The sequence below is a fragment of the Heloderma suspectum genome, chromosome 5 (genome assembly GCF_057233095.1).
Source record: "Heloderma suspectum isolate Gila_16-S chromosome 5, 16-S_ref, whole genome shotgun sequence".
Classification (NCBI taxonomy): Eukaryota; Metazoa; Chordata; class Lepidosauria; order Squamata; family Helodermatidae; genus Heloderma; species Heloderma suspectum.
In genome coordinates, this window is record NC_139462.1 from 144,782,742 (window position 1) to 144,802,639 (window position 19,898).

General features: G+C 42.0%; 1 protein-coding gene across 5 annotated transcripts in view; it reads right to left on the minus strand.

The window, feature by feature from the left end:
- ADCY1 (adenylate cyclase 1) overlaps window positions 1-19,898 on the minus strand; it is a 221,259-nt gene that overhangs the window by 101,506 nt on the left and 99,855 nt on the right. For 4 of the 5 annotated variants that reach the window (XM_084857743.1, XM_084857742.1, XM_084857745.1 and 1 more), the window contains one exon: window positions 5,128-5,246. The exons of the other annotated variant lie outside the window; for it this stretch is intronic. In XM_084857743.1, coding sequence (XP_084713869.1) covers window positions 5,128-5,246 — 119 coding nt within the window. The remainder of the gene's footprint in view (window positions 1-5,127; window positions 5,247-19,898) is intronic. 5 annotated transcript variants of the gene reach the window in all.

The window sequence follows — 19,898 nt, forward strand, 5'->3', positions numbered from 1 at the left end:
TACTTAACTTTTTGTCCTCAATCATTTACATAGGAGCAGACTGATGAAAGTACCGGGAACACCCTCCTCCAACCTTACACTGGCCTTTTGCTGCTATCCGACGCAACCTATTTAAGGCAAGGAAAGGGCTTGTATACTTGGGATGGTGGTGGCAGGGATGGCTTTTGGGAGAGTGATGGAGACAGGGGTAGGGAAGACAAGATTTATTCTCCAGTCTGGATTTTCATCCAAGCCAGAGAAGTATTTGAGGCCTCTAAAGCTTGCCTTTCATTTTGGGTGGGCTTTACGCATCCACAAAGGCCATTTCCAAGCCAAACATAGCCAACATATCTGCTTAGATGTGAGTTTTTAGGAATTTGGACTTTGTTTTCACATCCTCTCACAAATGGTTGTGGGGCAGGCAGGACCCCCTGCAATTTGAGCATTGCTTAAATGGAGCTAATGTATGAAGGCCTTGACCTCTTTCTTTCTTTCTTTCTTTCTTTCTTTCTTATTTATTTATTTATATCCCACCTTTTTGCCTCCTTAAGAAACCCAAGGTGGTGTACATAATCTTCCTCCTCCCCATTTTATCCTCACAACAACAACCCTGTGAGGTAGGTTGGGTTGAGAGTCTGTGACTGGCCCAAAGTCGCCCAGTGAGCTTCCGTGGCTGAGCGAAGACTAGAACCCAGATCTCCCGACTCCCAGTCCAGCACTCTACCCACTACACCACACTGGCTCTCCTCTTACTATCCTGCTGTCATCTAAAGCTAAGAGGGTTTGCATAAAAAGAGAACTTTGAGAATTAGGCTTTAAACATTCACAAGGGTTTGCAATCCAACTGATATCAAAACCTCTGCCTCCTTGCATTTTTGAATGTTTACCCCCTCCCCCCACTAATAACAACCTCTGTCACCACTATCTCCTTGAACATGCATCTCTCTCTCTCTTGCGCACGCACATCCTCTCTCTCTCTCTCTCCCTCTCTCTCACACACACACACAAAATTCTCTGCTTAAGCCACATCTGCTCCCTCTCCCTCAGAGGCCTAGTCTCACTTCACATCTTTGAGGGACAAATGAGCCACAGCTGCCTCAGTTCATCAGCAAGACCTCAGCAGTTTTATCCAAGACCCTAACACCTGATAAAAGACTGTGTCAGCAGGAGGGTTGCCTGTAATGCTGAATAGTAGCACTCCAGGCTGCAGAGATAGGTTTGTAGGACACTTGGACAAACAACAGTTGGGTTTGCTGACTAAGGGCCCAGCTACACATTATGATGTGCAGCTTTAGCTGACAGCCTCTTCCCCACTTCAAAGAATCCAAGGAAGGGGGTGATCTGCAGCAGAGAAACAGCAATGGAGGCTGCTTAACCCTTCCCCTGCCTGCCACCTTTACCTGATCCTACCTCCAGTCATTTTTGCCCCATTGGGTTCCAAACCCCTGTTTACCTTGCCAACACATGTCTGCAACCCCATAGGGGAAATAATGGAAAGGGATTTCAGGGGTAAAGCAGGGAATAGAAGGGTTAAGCACTCCCTCTCACCTGATACTTCTATGCTACAAATCTTTCCTTGGCAAGGATGTTCTGTAGAGCAGAAGCAAGCCCTGAGCAAACATTACAGTGTTATAACATGTAGTTCTAGCCCTAAGAGATCAAACCTCTTTGTTTTCTTTAACAAAAGTTCCCTGATGAGGGCAAATCTGAGATAACACATTTTTAAAATATGCACAATGAACCCAATGCTTTATAAGCAGAGGCAAAGAAGCCCTGCAGAGAGGTTAATAAAGTTCACCATGCACACATTGTGAAAATAATCACATCTTTCTAGTTTTAGCCTTTCAACTATTGAGATACAATTTTGTGTAATTTATTATTTGTTCATTGTTGTTGCCTCTGTTAAAATCCCAGCTGTATAACTCACATGCTAATGTTGAAGATTACCAAGGATACTGGAGTGGTTTTTAAAGTTGAGGAACCAACTTATCAAGATCAATTGAAAAAAATTCTTCCAGAGAATCTACTCCACACTGTTTACAAACACATCTCTGTGTCCCCGTGGAAACCGTTTGTTCCACATGATTTTACTTTTGGCATTGTATTTGTTCCTAGGTGAGCAAGTGAGTGGCTTAGTCTTCTGGCACCTGACTTAGGGCACAATCCTATGGGGATGGCCGTAAGCCTCCAAACTCAGAGACTTACAGTCATCCAACACAGAGTGTGAGGAGCGGTGGAGGCGAGCTTTGCCTCCATGCTCTCCCCACTCTGCATTTTAGCTAGATGGGTGATTTTGCCTGTCTAGCTGAGGCATCGGGGAGGGGGAGGGAAGGAGGCTGGGGATAGCTTGTATCCCCACTTCTCCAGCCCCCTCCCCACCCACAGGAATGTCCCTTTCTGTCCTCTCTGAGGTTGTCTTTGTGACCTTGGAGAGGCATCCAGTGCAAATTCTCTCCACACTGGCTGTGAGGGGGCGGGGGCAGGGAGCTCGGACTTCTGGGTCTGAGGTTGGAGCAGTGTCTGAAGTATCCTATGGCCCCCCAAACTCTGTGTATGGGGCACAGGATTGCTCTCAACACATTTATTATGACATAAGCTTTCATGGACTAGAATCTACTTCATTGGATGCATGATGTGTTATCCTCAGCTGGCATCCTGTTGACTCAGAAATAAAGCCCAGTGAGTGCAATGGGACTTCCTCTTAGAGTTGCAAGCATGTCTTTACTGGCCCTGCTTCTGTGTGTTTAACAGCAGCTGGACATGAAAAATTAAGCAAGTGAAACTCAACCTGTGACTCCGCACTAAGAAAAGCTTCACCTTCTTAATTTTGACATGTCGGGCTACTGTTAAATCATGGAAACAGGGCCAAAAAAAGATGCAATGGGGAATGGGAGCAGGCAGGAGGAGGATTTACTGTTCATATTGTACTGGAAAATGAAAAAAAATCTAATAATATTAACAAAACAAAGCAAAAAAAAAAAGAGAGAGGCATTCCTACTTACTCCCTATACAACTATGCTTAGGGTGGAAGCTACAGCTGGCAACATTTTTCTAGTACAGTACCTGTGTATTTTGCACCAATATAACAGGCAAAATCAGCATGTGAAGCTTTTTATATTGCCACGTCTGCATGCTAGGAAAAGAGGACCAGCTACCAAATCCATATTTTCCTAGACTGATTGTCTTTTTACCTAAAGCTCTAATCTGCTACTCTGGAAGATCAATTATCTCAGGAACCCATATGACGTGTGTGTGTGTCCAAACAGAAATCATATCAGCCCTAGGATCTATTTGCAATAACAAGACTGAATCCTGGAATATGTGAAGTGATTATTTTACAAGTGACTCTAAGCATGCACAGAGTGCCTTTCCCTCACCATTGAGCAACTACACAATTGGGATTAAGGACCACTATTTCCATGTGGGGCTTCAGTCCCAGCACCACTTCTTTTAGAAATGGAGAACTGATGTGATCTTTTCTCTTGGCAAGCTTCCACAGACTGATGTTTCAAATCCAAATTTATTTTAATGCATATCATTCCAAGCAAAATTTTGTGAAAAGTATCTACCCCACACAGTCAGAATTATATCAAAATATACAAATATTCCAGCCTAAGAAAATATCATATCTTCTTGGAAAATTATTTTGCTTCCAAGCTTCATGTCAGCTTTGAGCTCCTTGATCTTTCTCTTTTGATATGGTGCTTAGAGGCTTTCATGCTCTTCATAGCTTTAGCACTGGGAGCAGAGGCGATTATAGTAGTTCTTTGCTCTGTGTCTATTGCATTTAAGTAATGCACAGATGCACTACAAAAGATCATGGGTTGGGTTCAAAGACATCAAGAAACAAACCACTGAGAGAGTTTACTGTTTGGAAAGGAAACAACAGCTGCAAATAATTCTAATTGGGAGTCCCATCAATCTATAAAGTGAAATTCAGCAGAACCGACCTGGGATAGCCTTCATAAAAGGAGCTGGGTGGGGGGCAAAAGAAGAAAGAAGCACAATCCTATGAGGATCAAAGAGTAATTAAAATTAGTTAAGAATCTATGTATTATATTGAGATCAGTATTTAACATAGAAAATATTTGGATGCTTTGATATTCAAGTGGGGCACATCATGATCACTACCCACAGAGTTAAAATGAGGGCCAGTTTGGTGATTTTGTTTGTGAAGAACAGGAATCCTTTATATGCCTTCATATATGAGCCAAAATACTATGTCAATACAGTTATGGGTTGCCAAAAAAACCCTGTGAAATCTGTAAAACAGGCTCTGCATTATACAGTTTTGTTGGGATTTGGAAGCATTCACCATGGCCACTGAAAGACTGGAATTCTAAAAACAAAACAAAACACTGGATGGTGGCACCAGCTGTCCCACAGTGATGCTTGGCATGGGAACAGTGGTGATTTCTGTTCCAAATGACACATGGGATCCAGTTTCTGGGCTCGTTCCAGAAAGAGCCTGTGGGGCAGAGGCTTCACTAGGGCACCGTCTTGCATGCTTCAAAGCTATCTATGGAGGATAAGGCTATCGATGGCTACTTGTCACGATGGCTATACGGCATCTCCAATATGAGAGGCAGTTTTCCTCTGTACACCACTTGCTGGGGAATACAAGCAAGAGGGTGCTGCTGCACTCATGTTTTTGTTGGGAGGGGCTGTAGCACAGCAGCAGAGGCAGAGCACATGCTTTGCATGCACTGCAAGTCAGTGCCGATGATACTGGACCAGATGGATCAATGGCCTGGCTTGGTATAAGGCAGCTTCCTATGTTCCTGTCCCACTTGTGGGCTTCCCACAGGCTCCAGCTGTCCACTGTGTAAATAGAATGCTGGACTAGATAGTCCTTCGCTCTGTGCCAGCAGGGCACTGCTTACGTTCTTAAGGCCTCCAGCATGACAACAGGTTGGTGGGACCTGTTAGAAAATCTGTTTTACTGACTCCAAATGGCTTTACCACATTGCTACTTGCACGTGCACTCGTTCATTTCCTTACCCCATACAACAAACTATAAGCAAAGCCACCACCCCGCCCTTTGCATGGATACATTCCTAGCAGAAACAGCTACTGTTGCACATCACTAGGTGTGTATATTAAACATTCATATGGCTTGACTTATATTGCAGTCTTGCTCAGTCCTACCTAACATTGTCATGCCTTTGAATGTAAATCTTATGGAAAATCCTTTCAGGTGGCTTCAGGAAATCTTCCTTCATTTCCATGGCAACATTCCTGGGCAAAAGGCTCATCAGGAGTCGCTCCTGAAAGTAAAAACACACACATTCATTATGAGATAGATATTTGGTGACTTTCCCTCTGTTCAATACTGCTATGAAGCTGGAATAGTTCACCTGAGCTAATTTGTATGATGGGAAACTTTACCCAGAAAATTAAGCAAGGAAGAATCCCACCTGGAAAAATCTCAGGCACCCAGGCTTCTAAATGGTTGATACCGGCCCTCATGCATTTAATATCACTCAGCTCCATCTGGAGTCTGGTCTGGTACTGTCTCCCAAGTATCTGAGGCTGTCTTCTAAGAACTTGCAATGTTATCCCCGCCCCCCAAGCCCTGTTGGGCATGTACTTCTCCTTATGTTATGTTTGTTTACATTTATATAAGTTATAGTGAATGTATGACATTTTGTGGATGTCTAAAACCTAAGAAATAAACTGATGAATGCTGATCATCACCTAAATGTGATCAATAATATTCACCAGTGTATGTCAGAAATCTCATGAACTAATGTTTATGGGCAATTCTTAAGATGTCGTTTATGGGTAATGTTTAAGATTTGAAGAGACCCAGATGGAAATGTGATGAAATTCTGACATTTACTAAAATTTCTCAAAGCCAGTTACATTGGTTCAGTAAATGTTCCAACACATTCCTATTTCTGTTAGTAAAAGGCATGTATCATGCCATGTGTATAAATTCCAAAGACAAGCTTAATTACACATACATTTCTGATATTTCCCACTAAGTCTTCTAAGATCATAAAATTTACCAGTATATGTCAACATTCTCCAAGTGTCTGACATTGACTATATACAGGAGACATAAATCATATTCCAATAAGCAAATACTGTAAACACAGAGTTTTCCTGTTGCTACTCCAGGCATTAATTGCCCTGGTGTGTGTTTGTCTTCCAGAACCAACAGTGGGACCCAGCTACTCATATGTTTCTGAGTTACAGCCATAATCTCTTCATTCCTCTGTACAGCTGAAAGCACTCTGCAGTAAGGAAACAGAGCTCCAAGAGCAGGTAATTGCCCCTTATTATCATCATAATGCTAATAATACCTTATTGTGGAACTTATAACACTTGTATGTGAAAGAATATGCAGAATCAATTGCTTTCTTTTGTGTCTGCTGCTTAGGAACTTAATCAGTGTGCTCTTTTGTTGCACCTAGCAAGGCAGGTTATGAAACAATGAGAAGGATTCCTTATGAATTTATTTACTCAGTCTTAAATTAGCTGAGCATTAATGAGATCTCCACTATGGAAATACCTAGCTGTAAGAAACACTGCATTATCACAGTGATATGTCAGACCATGGTGCTGTTTTAAACATTGGTGCATAGTCCCCTTCACCATCTGTTGCTTTTTCACTGTTATACATAGTAATACATATTGCTAAGAGTTTGAGATTTCTCCAGTATCAGTTAAATTATATTGTATTCCCCAAATGTTAACTGACTTCTGCAAATGGGATTATTTTACAGAGCCAACTGAAATTCACATGAAAGCCCTTGATACCTATCCAGATCAGCTGGGACTTGAACCAGGAACCTCTTCTTCTTCGTGGTGGTGCCCTCAACCCACTTAAGGCTGTACAGTAGAGGCCAAAAAGGGCTCCACACCCAGGCAGCTCATTGGTTCTTCCTGACCTGGCTTAGCTACCAATCCTTCCAAGTCAAGTCTTTGCCTGAGCAACAGACTAGTTTTGGTCTTGAGCTAGGGATGTACGAAAGTCCCTTACCTGATCCCGAAGCTTGATTCGTGGTGGGGGGGAGGCGCTCCATCCCTCTCCCTCAAAATTCTGGCTGGGGGGGAGGCGCCCCGTCCCTCCCCCCCGAAATTCTGGCCGGGGGGGAGGCGCCCCGTCCCTCCGGCTGCGAATCCTTCTGTCCTGCCGGGACGCAAATGGCAGCGGCCACAGCCGTTGCCGTTTGCGTCCCTGCAGTCAGCCATGATAGGCTACATAAATCTTTACGTAGCCTATCACGTTTGTTGTTTTTTTTTTAACTTGGAAATGGTGGTGGCGGCAGCCGGTCAGAAGACCGGCCGCCGCCGCTGCCGCACCGCCGCCGCACTGCCGCTAGCCAGGGACATTCGAGCAAGGTAAGTCCCGTCCCGGGGGGGGCGGGCGGGCGGACTGTTTCTCCACCAATTTCGGGGGGCCAAATGCGCTGGCATTCGGCCTCCCCGAGATTCGTGGAGAAATTCTCTTACATCCCTAGTCTTGACTATCTGGCAGTACTTTTTTTTCAGCTCCTGCCAGCCTGCCTGTCTGCCATCCCTCTCCTTTAGGCCAGATACATTGACCCCAGTTAGTAATTGACTCTGGGCCCTTTCAGCATGAGGATGATGATGATTACATTTTTATCCCACCTTTTTTTCTCTTGCAAGGAACCCAAGGTGGTTTACATAGTCCTCCTCCCCTTCATTTCATTCTCACGACAACCCTGTGAGGTAGGTCGGGCTGAGAGTCTGTGACTGGCCCAAAGGCACCCAGTGAGCTTCATGGCCGAGTGGGGACTAGAACCCACATCTCCCAAGTCCCAGTCGAACACTCTAACCACCACACCGGCTCTCATGATTCCTTAATTTCTGGCATTCCCTGGATCTACCATGGCTCCTTACAAGCTGGCATTGGCAGTACCATCCTCCCATAGGACTGAACCCCTATCAACTGCATGTAGGGGATGGCTTGCTTTGGGCGCAATCCTATCTAGATAGACGTCCGCTTCCGAACTTGGAGGCGACTGCCTATCCAAAGCAAGGCAGGAGCAGCATAGGGGGGATCATTCCCTCCGCACCTCTCCTGCCCTGCTATTTCTGCTAGACAGCTGATTTCGGCTGTCTAGCCACGGGGGCAGGGGTGAGTAGGAGAGGAGGCTGCTGTATGACACATAGGTTGTGGCATACATGCAGATCCACTCTCCCCGCCCCAGAACACCCCCAGCCCCACCCCTTTTCAGCTGCTCCGCGCTCCTCTTCCAAGCGCGGAGGATGGGGCTTCTCCGCACTGCCTGTGAGGCAGCACAGATGTGGGGGGAGGTTGTTTTTCTGGGAACCGACCTCAGAGCATGGGCTCCAAGGTCACTTCCCAGAAAACAGCATATCCTATGGCCATCTAGCGACTGTCTAGAGGCCATAGGATTGCTGCCTTAAAAGAATGTCAACTTCAGAATCTGCCGTCATGTAGAAAGCTTACCTGTTAGGAAGTAAGCCTTTCAGCCCAGTCCTTTGTATAAATGCCTCTTTAAGCTTTGTAATTAAAAATTCCAGCTATTTTCTCCTGCATACATTGAACACACACAAATACATACATATCTTTTATGAATGTAAGTAAGCCTGAAGAACTGTCATGAAAGAATCCCGCAGTCAAGATTGTGGCTGTGTTTCCAATGAAGTTTTAAACATTTGTACTCCATCTCTGAGCACGTAGCATGTGTGGCTACTTTTTCTGTACTCAGCTCTTAAAATGCTCTAGCATACATACCATGACCTAAGTAATGGAGAATGGATTTCCTCCTTTTAAGGAACTCACACTTTCATAACATATCAGTCTATAATATTGTAAACATAATATATCGCCCATCTGGGAGGTACTGAGGGTGGCTGGACTGTCCACTCGGGAAGTATTAGGTGTGCTGAATTGCCTGAGTAGGTGGCACTGGCAGAGGGTCACCCAGCAAGTACCCTGTGGGGCCACCAGAGGGCACCTTGTCAGGAGACCCTTAAACCTGCCGTCAGGCCTGATGGCTTCTCTGTTGCCTTTACTGACATTAAATACATTTTAAGATGTATTCACTGCCATAGCCATATGCTTTCAACCAAATGTTTGGTGCTACAAAAAGGCCGGGCAAATGCCACTTCCCACAAACCATCCTCAACAACCCTCAGTCAGTGGGTGCAGGCGTTCCATCTTGTAAAACCCTACAGAATGGCTGTCACCCAGAGGACCACATGCAACATTCATGTGGGAAGCAAGATCAAAGGATGATTGTGGAATTTGATATTTGTGAATTCCAATTAAAATTGACCTGATCCATGCCCCTTGGACTAATGTGTGGATTAGAACTTAGTTGTCCAGCCAATTTCACATTTCTTGAATATTCCAGTTCTCATAAGAATATAAGAAGAGCCCTGCTGGATCAGACCCAGGGTCCATCTAGTCCAGCATTCTGTTCACACAGTGGCCAACCAGCTGTTGACCAGGAACCCACAAGCAGGGCATGAGCACAACAGCACCCTCCCGCCCATGTTCCCCAGCAACTGGTGTACATAGGCTCACTGCCTCTGGTACTGGAGGTAGCACATAGCCATTAAGACTAGTAGCCATTGATAGCCTTTTCCTCCAGGAATTTGTCTAACACCTTTTAAAGCCATCCAAACTGGTGGCCATCATTATTTCCAGTGGTAGCGAATTCCATAGTTTAACTATGCACTGGGTGAAGAAGTACTTCCTTTTATGTGTCCTGAATCTCCCACCAATCAGCTTCATAGGATGACCCTGGGTTCTAGTATTTTGAGAGAGTGAGAAAAATGTGTCCCTATCCACATTCGCCACACCATGCATAATTTTGTAGCCCTCCATCATGTCTCCCCTTACCCTCCTTTTTTCCAAGCTAAACAATCCCAGCTGTTGTAAACTTCTCTCATGGGGGAGATGCTCCAGTCCAATAATTTAGGTGCCCTTTTGTGCACCTTTTCCAGCTCTATAATATCTTTTTTTAGGTGATGTGACCAGAACTTTACACAGTATTCCAAGTGTGATCGCACCATAGATTTGTATAGGGGCAGTATGATGTTGGCAGTTTTATTCTATATTCCCTTTCTAATTATGCCTAACATGGAGTTTTCCTTCTTTGCAGAGGCTGCACACTGGGTTGACATCTTCACTGAGCTGACCACCAGAACCTCAAGATCTCTTTCCTGGCCAGTCACCGCTAGGGATGTTAAAGAAATCCACTGCAGATTCAAATGAGGCCAGATTCTTTGGAATCTGGCCTCCAGAATCCACGGTGGATCAGCTCCACTTACCTCTGTTCCAGGAGGATTCTGCGCGGAATGGCTCCGGCTGCTTGCTCCTGGACCTGTCCCATTCGCCTCCACGCCGATTGCCTTTTTTTTTTTTAAATAGAGATCGGCAGGATGTGTGCCCATAGACTTATACACAAACTAGAGCCATGAATCTTGCGTATACGTCTATGTGTCCATAAGCCTGTCTAGAGGAAAACTAACAAGAAGGAAGACAGAGAGGTGAAATGCCTCCTTCACTCCTCCTGTACTGCTGACAGCAGCCCGGCAGGGCACTGAATACTGTGAAGCCTCCAAGAGTGGCGGTTTCTTTCTAACGGATGGCACTCCAATAGGGCTGTACTTTTAGTCTCCACATGTGCACAGGCCAAGTTCAAAACAATAAGGCAAAGACTTTCTACTAGCTATTTTCCACAATCCTCCCCTGCTCCACAACACAAATAAAATCTCCTATGGTTGAATCAACCTGAGGTTGATAAAAATCCTTATTTCTTTCAATGAAAATGATAGTCTGAGGAGATTTCATGAAACTGACTTGTAAAAGCTAACAGGTTTTACTTACATGATACTTTTCTTTTATATTTTCTTCATTCTTAAATGTAGGAGTGACAAAGTAACTGTCCTGTACTTAGATGCCACAATTTGCTTCAATACCCACAAGATGGCGGTATTTCAGGACATTACTGCAAGCTTGCTGTAAAAGCGAAGACTTGTAGGGCTGAGCTGAAAAGGGAGGCTGCTTTTTGCTTAAGCTTTCTTAAGCTCCAAAAAGGTTTTCTCTTTTGTCTTCAGAGGGCTTAAAAGGGGGTGAAAGTTTTTACAGCACAGCTATGCTCCACCCACTCCTGCACAAATACATCCAGGCTTCCCTCCCCAGTAAGTGATTGGACTCCAAACTGAGCATCTTCATAACTCCTTCAGAGTCTGCTGCTATGAAGCCTTTAAAAAAAAAAAGTATCCTCCCTGAAAAAACAAGTGGCCACATATCAAGTCCTGACAACACCAGAAAAGAAAGCTAATTCAAAGAAAGGAAGATGTTCCAAACCACCATGAGTGAAATAAGCATTTAGGGAGAATTTGGGGTCTGCAAATGTTTAGCACTGAATATTCAGCATAGTCCTAGTTAGAAGATGGTTAGTAGCTTTGCTATTTGAATCACAGAGCTATTATATATCAGTGGAGAGCCAATGGGTTTCCAACCAACCCTGTAGGGTTTTTCTGCTGGGTCTGCCAGTTCTCCTGTTGAAACTCTACTTGCTCTCAGGAATAGGGAGCTATCCAGATCAACTGACATCATTGCCCTGGGTGTTTTCTCCGATAAAGAGAATCTGTACTGCTCCCTGATATTTATTAAAATTGTATTATTTATTAAAAGATCTAGATATGGCCATTCAGCACAGCTTCCATGACAGTTTACAAAAACAAGATAAAATACATAAACAAAATATAACATGTTATGAAGGAAAAATACATTAAAATACATTTAAAAGCCTGAGAGAATAAAAAAAAAATGTCTTTGCCTGACTGGGATCAAAAGGATAACAACAGTAGTGCCAGGTGGGTCTCTTTGAGAGCCTCCAAAGATAATCTCAGTGCACAAAGAAGTAGGAAGGACCCAGATGCTTTGATAGAGAAGATATTGCAGCATTATCCAGTTTGAAGCAGAGGAGACCTGACCAACATTCTATGTTAAAATAATGTCCTCCCAAATATGCAGTGCCAACTCAAAAATGTTTTGACTCATTATACCCTGAATCTATGGAACAAGATGAGAGCACCTTGGGTACCATGGCCATACCAGGTGTGGATGATCAATAGGAAAAATAAGATATATGGGGAGTGTTGTTTGTTAATCAGTCAGACTGTGAAATCCATACATAAACAGCTACATTATAAAGGGAACAAATTGGAGCATCTGACCAGTAAATTACATACTGAACAACATAGGTTTAACTTAGGACCTTCACAAATACAGGAAAGGAAAAGATGGCTTCTCATAATGAACAAACTGATTGTAAGGATGCAAAAACAGATGTACAAGTTACTGAAAACATGCAGTGTAGTAGACATATTTCCTTATAAGGGGTTTCTGCCCAAGCAGGGTCCTGATTTTTGGATTGAACAACATCTAAGAACTTTAGTGCTCCCTTATATCCAGTTTATAGATTTAAATACAAGTATATCATGGGAAGGCTTGCCTTTGAAACTATTGTTCACTTTTGAAACTGAATATATCCCCACCTTGATGATGCAAAGGAAAGGTTATTTAATTCAAAAAAGGGTAGCTCTTTTTTGATATTTTGAGAATGTAGAAGAAGGTCTCTCTCTTTAAAAAAAGGATGCTAAGGATCAATGGAGCCTCAGAAATAACTTTTCTACACAAGGCATTTAATTGTGTGCTCGTGATTCTTTATGCATGGTTGTTTATGGGTTCTTTAGATGACATCATGATCCTCCAGTTTTGCTTCTGTTTTTTAAGAGCACTTTCCCACATACTTTTAGAACAGGGAAAATGGGGTATTATTTTTGAAAGTGAAAGAAAAGGTATTTTCCTACTTGTGTAATTGTGATATTCCACTATAGCGCAGTGCCACCTAGAGGTTACATAGCAGAAAAGCAAGAAAGGAAAAGCTCTTTGTATAGAGCTTGGATCTCAATTCTGCAACAAAATCAAAAGTAGATACAGCTATTAACAGCCTTGTGTAGAAAAGCTCTTAGTTTATCTAGTAAGAATCTTTTTCATTGAAAGAAGCACCTAGTTAGCCCCCTTCAGGACAAAGCAGTTACTTGGAACAAACTAGGGATGGCGGAGAATTTCTCCCCGAAACTTTGGGGGGCCGAGCGCCAACGTGTTCGGCCCCCCGAACAAGTTTCGGGGAGAAATTCTCCGCACCCCCCCGCACCCCGCACCCCCCGGGACGGGACTTACCTTTGCTGAATGTCCCTCCCGGCAGCGGGTCCGGCCGGCGGTTCGGCGGGTGTTCGTCCGGGGCAGGAGCGGCAGCCGGTCTTTCGACCGGCTGCCGCCACCGCCATTGCAATAAAAGAAAAAAAACAAAAACGCCCCTGTGATAGGCTACGTGACGATTAACGTAGCCTATCACGGCTAGATCTGCAAAGTCAGCCGTGATAGGCTACGTAAATCGTCACGTAGCCTATCACGGGTGACTTTAAAAAAAAAAAAAAGCGCGTACGGATAATGGCGGCCCCCATAGGGAGCCGCCATTCCCATTCCTTATTTGGTCGCTGTAGTCTACGTAAAGATTTACATAGACTACGGCGAAAATAAGGGCAACGCTATTTGCATTGCCCTTATTTTTGCCGTAGTCTACGTAAAGATTTACGTAGACTACAGCGACCAAATAAGGAACGCGAATGGCGGCTCCCTATGGGGGCCGCCATTTGTGTACGCGATTTTTTTTTTTTTAAGTCACTCGTGATAGGCTACGTGATGATTAACGTAGCCTATCACGGCTGACTTTGCAGATCTAGCTATGATAGGCTACGTTAATCGTCACATAGCCTATCACGGGGGCGTTTTTAAAAAAAAAACAAAGAACTTTTGAGTTCGCAGCCGGGCGAGGCGGGAAGCCTCCCCCCCGGCCTGAATTTTGGCCGGGCGAGGCGGGAAGCCTCCCCCCCCGGCCTGAACTTCGTGGGGGGAGCAGCGAAGTGCCTCCCCCCCACCGCGAACAAGCTTAGAGGACAGGTAAGTGACTTTCGTCCACCCCTAGAATAAACTGAACTTAAACATGGAAACTTAGTACCTTACTCTTTTAGATACTAGTGTATTAGATGGTCAAGAATTGTTACAGCCATAGGAAGAGGAATCCTCTTATGCTACACTTCCAAAGAAAGAGAAAAAAAGATTATAAGCCAAGTGAGCTACAATACAAACTTAAATATATAGAGTTTACATCAAAACATCAAAACACAGCAAGAAGGCCTGGCTTTGCAACTGTACCTACCAGCTCTTTCAACCAAAAGTGTGAATAAAACAGAAAATAGTACAGAGATGTGTTAATGTATTGATTCAGAGCCACAAGTACTTCCCCCTTAGAACTATGGATCAGCAAGATGATGGAAGTTCACATAAATGGCTAATTTATCAAATTCTGAGCCCTGAATAATTGAGCACTCCCTCTTTTCCTTCTGCTGCTGTAAAAAGCAACAATAGGGTTGAAAAAGCTATATCTACAACAAAAAAGAAGGGTTTCTTGGACAAAAAAAGGATAATTGGACAGACTAAAATCTCCAAATTGATAAATCCTAAGAAAAAGGGGTTATTGAAATGCCTTTTGGTTACTGTTAATGGATTTAGGCACAATCCTGTTGGATCCATCTTTGATACTTGTGACATTGGAGAGGCAGCTGGTGCAGTTTTCTCCACACCGGCTGCAAGGGGGAAGGGGAGGGGACAGGCAGGTCAGAGTCCTGGGTCTGAGGTCACAGCAGTGTCTCTGACCTCAGATCCAGGAATCCAAAGAATCCTGTGGTCCCCAAGACTATCTAGGGGCCATAGGGTTGCTCTCTCCATGAACCTGTTAAAAGGGGGAAGATGTATACTAGATTATTAAAAGAAAAAGCCACTTGATTGTTTGTTTGTTTTTTTAAAGAGACACACATTAAAAATAGTCATGTACACCTATTAAGAAATAATAAACTTGGACAACTGTATCATGCATGTACTGATCCAAAACGTAAAGAGGTGGATATTTACTGCAGTGCTACATTCTCTGTAACTTTCCTAAATTCTGCCTCCTGTATCAGTCAAGGTATCCTGTACAGAATCTGTACAGGATACCTTGACTGATACAGGAGGCAGATTTTAGGAAACTTCGAGAAAATAATTTCAGTTTGTTTTTTTTCCAGAATTTAGCCAATTTCCACCTCCCAGCTATGAACATGAACTCAAATGTAATCTGAGGCTGAAGTCGAGCTTGCAATGTGAACTATGGCCACCCCCAAAATGTGTTTGACAACATGCATACATTTTGATAAATGTACATGAAAAAATATGTACTTTTGAAAAATTCACCCAAACACACTTTAATCATTGGAAGAAGAATGCATCCATATAAAAATGTGCACAATTGATGCACGTGTTTAGAAAATGTGTGAAAATATGCATGAATCTGCTGTAAAAAGAAAAAAAAAACAATTATCACAATCTAATATGGACACAAGTTGGAACAAGCTTTGAGGTAGAATTCAGAGAACCTCAATGAGCTCATGTTCTGCTGATTTGCACATTCATAGCAGATTTATACTATTGAAAAGAACTTTTTTGGGAGAAATGTCAACAGTTGGTTCAGTGTATGCCCCCAGTGTTAGTAAGAAAACCTTTATCTGGATCTATTCTTTAATTTAGGGGTGGGCAAAAGGTAGATCTCCAGATATATTGGACTTCAACTCCCATAAGCCCCTGCCAGCAAGGCCAGTTTGTCAGGAAGGCTGGGGACTGGAAGTCAAAAACATCTGGGGATCTCCTTGCCGCCCACCTCTGCTCTAATTTAGTTAAGTATGCTGAATGAGAGCTCTTGCTACGTGGGGATATGAATGCCATTATGGATAACCTTCTGAATAGAACAGGGAAGAGAGAAAGAGACAACAAAAAACATAAACAACTTTTTTTAACTCTGTGTTTAAATATTTCCATCTTAAAAAGATATATGGAGGATACATTATCAATGCAATATCAAATGTTAAAAATTACACATACTTTTCAAATGTACAAAATACATGTTCTCAGATTGATATGTTCCTGGTTTCCTAATGTATATTGGTCCAGATAAGGCCCCAATTATTAAAATTCGGGAACTGAATAGTACATTAGTGGACAAACTAAAAACTAAAACAAAATTGCACTCTGCTTAATTTAAAAAAGGCAACAAATGAGAGAAAAATAAGAGACTGAAATTAGAGATCTGGAAATGAAACAGAAGAAGGTACATTCTAAAGAACTTCTGCATAAGCTTTCACGTACAACGTGAAAGTTAGATGTATTAGATACTATAAAACATGTAATTTATATGCTGTAAACTAAACAGAAATATTTTGAACTAGGAGAAAAATCAGGAAAATTACTGGACTTGCAAAAAAACCCAAGAAGTCCAACAAAGTATTACATATTAACAATTCATAAGGACAGTTGTGATATTGTTAATACAGCCTCAGATATCACCTAAGAATTTATTAAGGGTGCAATCTTATGGCTGCTAGACAGTGGTTAGATGGCCATAGGATTGTTCGGTTCCCAGACAACTGCCTCTCTGCCTCCTCCCCATCACCTTGTAGGCGGTGCGGATGTCCCTAGGCTCTGTGCTCGTAAGAGCAACATGGAGGGAAGCAAAAGGGGGCATTTCCAGGGACAGGGCAAGGAGTGTGGAAGTGCTGGCACGACACTTCCTATGTGTCATCTGGCCTCCCCACCCCACGTTATGACATCCTGCAGCTAGACAGCCAAAATTGGCCATCTAGCCATGAATGCGGGGTGTCTGGGGCACAGAGGAGAAGGTCCCCTCCATGCTCCTCCCACTATGCATTGGATAGGTGGTCACCTCTGAGTTCGGAGGTGGTCGCCTATCCACATAGGATTGCTCCCTAAATTCTATACTACATTATATAGCTTTTAAATTCCAGAAAATAATAAAAAAAATTTAAAGACTGAAATTCCAGAGTTAGAATCTGAGGACAGAATGTTTCTTGATGCCCCTATCTTGAAACAAGAGGTATTAGATACCATTAAATCACTAAAATCCAGCAAAGCAGCAGGGATAGATGGTTTAATGCCAGAATTTTACAAATATTTGCAGATAATACTGGTGTCCCACTAGTTATAGTTACTATTAAAAAAGGGAAAGATAATATGCTAGTAGGTTTATATTGACCAGTAATGTTGCTTAATTATGATGATAAGATAATTACATCACTATTGGCCTCAAGGTTAAACAAAATTATTGGCAAATATATTTCTCTAGATCAGACTGGATTCATACCATTAAGAAAGTTACCAGCAATATTAGAAAGGTGTTAAACATGATTGAATATGTTAAATCATATAAAATTCCCTTAGCCATTCTTTTTCTTCATGCTTAGAAGGCATTTAACAGGCTAGAATGGAAATATTTAATCCAATGCCTACTTTCGTTCAACTTTGGTAATCATTTTATTGATTGGATAAGAAAAATCTATTGCTCTTCATCAGCTTGTCTTTTACTATGTGTTTATATCTCAAAAATGTCTGCTGTCAGAAGAGATACAAGACAAAGATGTCCCTTGTCAGCAAGATTATTTGCAACATCAAGAGAGCCATTTCTGTTACCTATTAAACATAACACCAAAATTGATGGCATAACTACTATTGACATCAGCTGTAACATAACCCTCTATGCCAGTGATATGGTCAGCTATCTAATGTACATGGAAGAACTGAATCAAGAATTGAAACATCTTATTACAGTGCTAGGTTTAAATACTTCAAAAACTTGAATAGTTCCAGATTCCATTTTAGATAAATTCCATTGGCCGAAAAGTCCAATAAAATATCTCAGTATATACCTCACCAGCAACAATTGGAACATTTATAACAATAATTTTCAAACATTACTTAAGAAAAATGACTCAAGGTTAAAAATATAGTCTAGCTTTTTTTAAAAAAATCCTTTTTACATAGAATAAACATATTTAAGATTTGTCTATCATAACAAAGTTTAATTTTCTAGTTTGTAATTGTCCAAATTTATTTTTAGAGAAATTGCTTAGAGTGGCAACAACAGATATATATGGGATGTTAAAAAACAACAACTAGCATAAACTTAAAAACAGCACAAGACTCATGGTCTAATGGAGGATGTGGGTTGCCTGATCTACAGCTTTACTGCCATGCTCCTAAACTTGTTTGGATAACAGATCAGCTAAAAGATGAAGGTGACACAGTTATTTAAAATATCAAACGATCCTTCAGTAAAATCTCTATATTCCATCATTTGGATAACAAAGAAAAGAGTAATTCTTAAAGTTCCAAATTTTTTTATCATTAATACATTATTTTCCACTTGGGACAATTACAGCAGTAAGATTTCACCTTCAATCTCCCCACTCAATTCAGTTCTTAGAGATCCAGCTTTAAGTCTCTATGGACAAACTGGGCATTTTGATTTATGGGAAAACATAAAATATATTGCTGTCTATATATTTTTATTATAAAATAACAACAATAATACTCTCTCTTACCAGGAGTTACACCAAAGAGCCCACCCAGTTTCCATTTCCTTTATTTCAATATCTGCAGATAAGGAATTTTCTGTCAATACAAGTGAACAGTCACTTCTCAGGAATTCAACAGATTTTGAAAACTGATTTTGGATCCAGACACAAATACTTGGTACAAAATATATTATATCTTAATACTGCAGGTATAACAAGTTATTTAAGAAACAGGAAAAGGATCTACAAAGGGAAATTTTGTCAGGTGTTTGGTCTTGCCTTTGTAGACCTAGAAGTCAGTTTACTGTGAGAAAGGACTGTGTAAAAATAGTGATGCAATGGCATTTAATGCCTTTGAAATTAGACATGATCTATAAAGCTAGATGGGAGAAGGTACTATATTTCAGTGGTTCTGTTTCTTCTGTCAGACCAGGAATTGTGCTGTGCCCTGTGGGGCAATGAAAAGGTTGATGTTATTCTTCCCGGGTATATGTAACATCTACATGAAGTTGTTGGAGGGGGCTATTACAGGTTTTGGAGTTAGATATCATCAATATACTGATGACAGCCGATGGTATATCTTCTCCTCTGATCCCAGTGAGGCAGTGACAGCCCTGAATGCAAGCCGAGACAAAGTGAAGCAAACTGAAGCTTAATCCAGATAAGACAGAAGTGTTGATAGTGAACAATCAGGTTGACCTGAAACTAGAGGATCAGTCTGTTCTGAATGTATCACACTCTCCCCAAAAGAACATGTTTTCATATTCAGAGTGGTTCTAGATTGAGTTTGTTACTTGAAGGGCAGGTGGCAGATATAGCCGGGAATGTCTTTTTCCAACTATGCTTGGAGTGCCCTTTTCTGTAGAAACATTATATATATATATATATATATATATATATATATATATATATATATACACGTACGTATGTACGTACGTATATGTATATGTATATATATAAATAAAAATAAAAATAAAAATAAAAAAACTCTTGGGTGGTGGCTGGGCTTGCTGGAAAGGGAAAGGGCTTGCTCTCTTGCTTTTCTTTCTCTGGAATGCCTCCTGGCCCCATGGGAAGGAATGGAAAGGAAGAATGTAACACTGCTGGAAGCTGGTGTTTGTGTTCCAGCCATCCCCCTGATCAAGCAGCCAGTTAAAAGAAGGGAAGTAAAAAAAACAGAAAGGATCCCCACTACTTCCTGCTAAGCTTGGGGAGCTAGGGAGGGCAGAAGGGAGTGTCTTGGGTGGGTGTTGATTAAACCTGGGAAGTTCTATATGCAAAGCCTTTACTATATCATGACATATAGAATTTAACATTGGATTGGATCCAGACTTAGTCATGCTTAGAGCAGACCCATTAAAACCAGTAAGTCCCACTGATTTGATGTCATGACTAACTTAAGTCCCACTGATTTCAGTGAGTCTACTTTACGCATG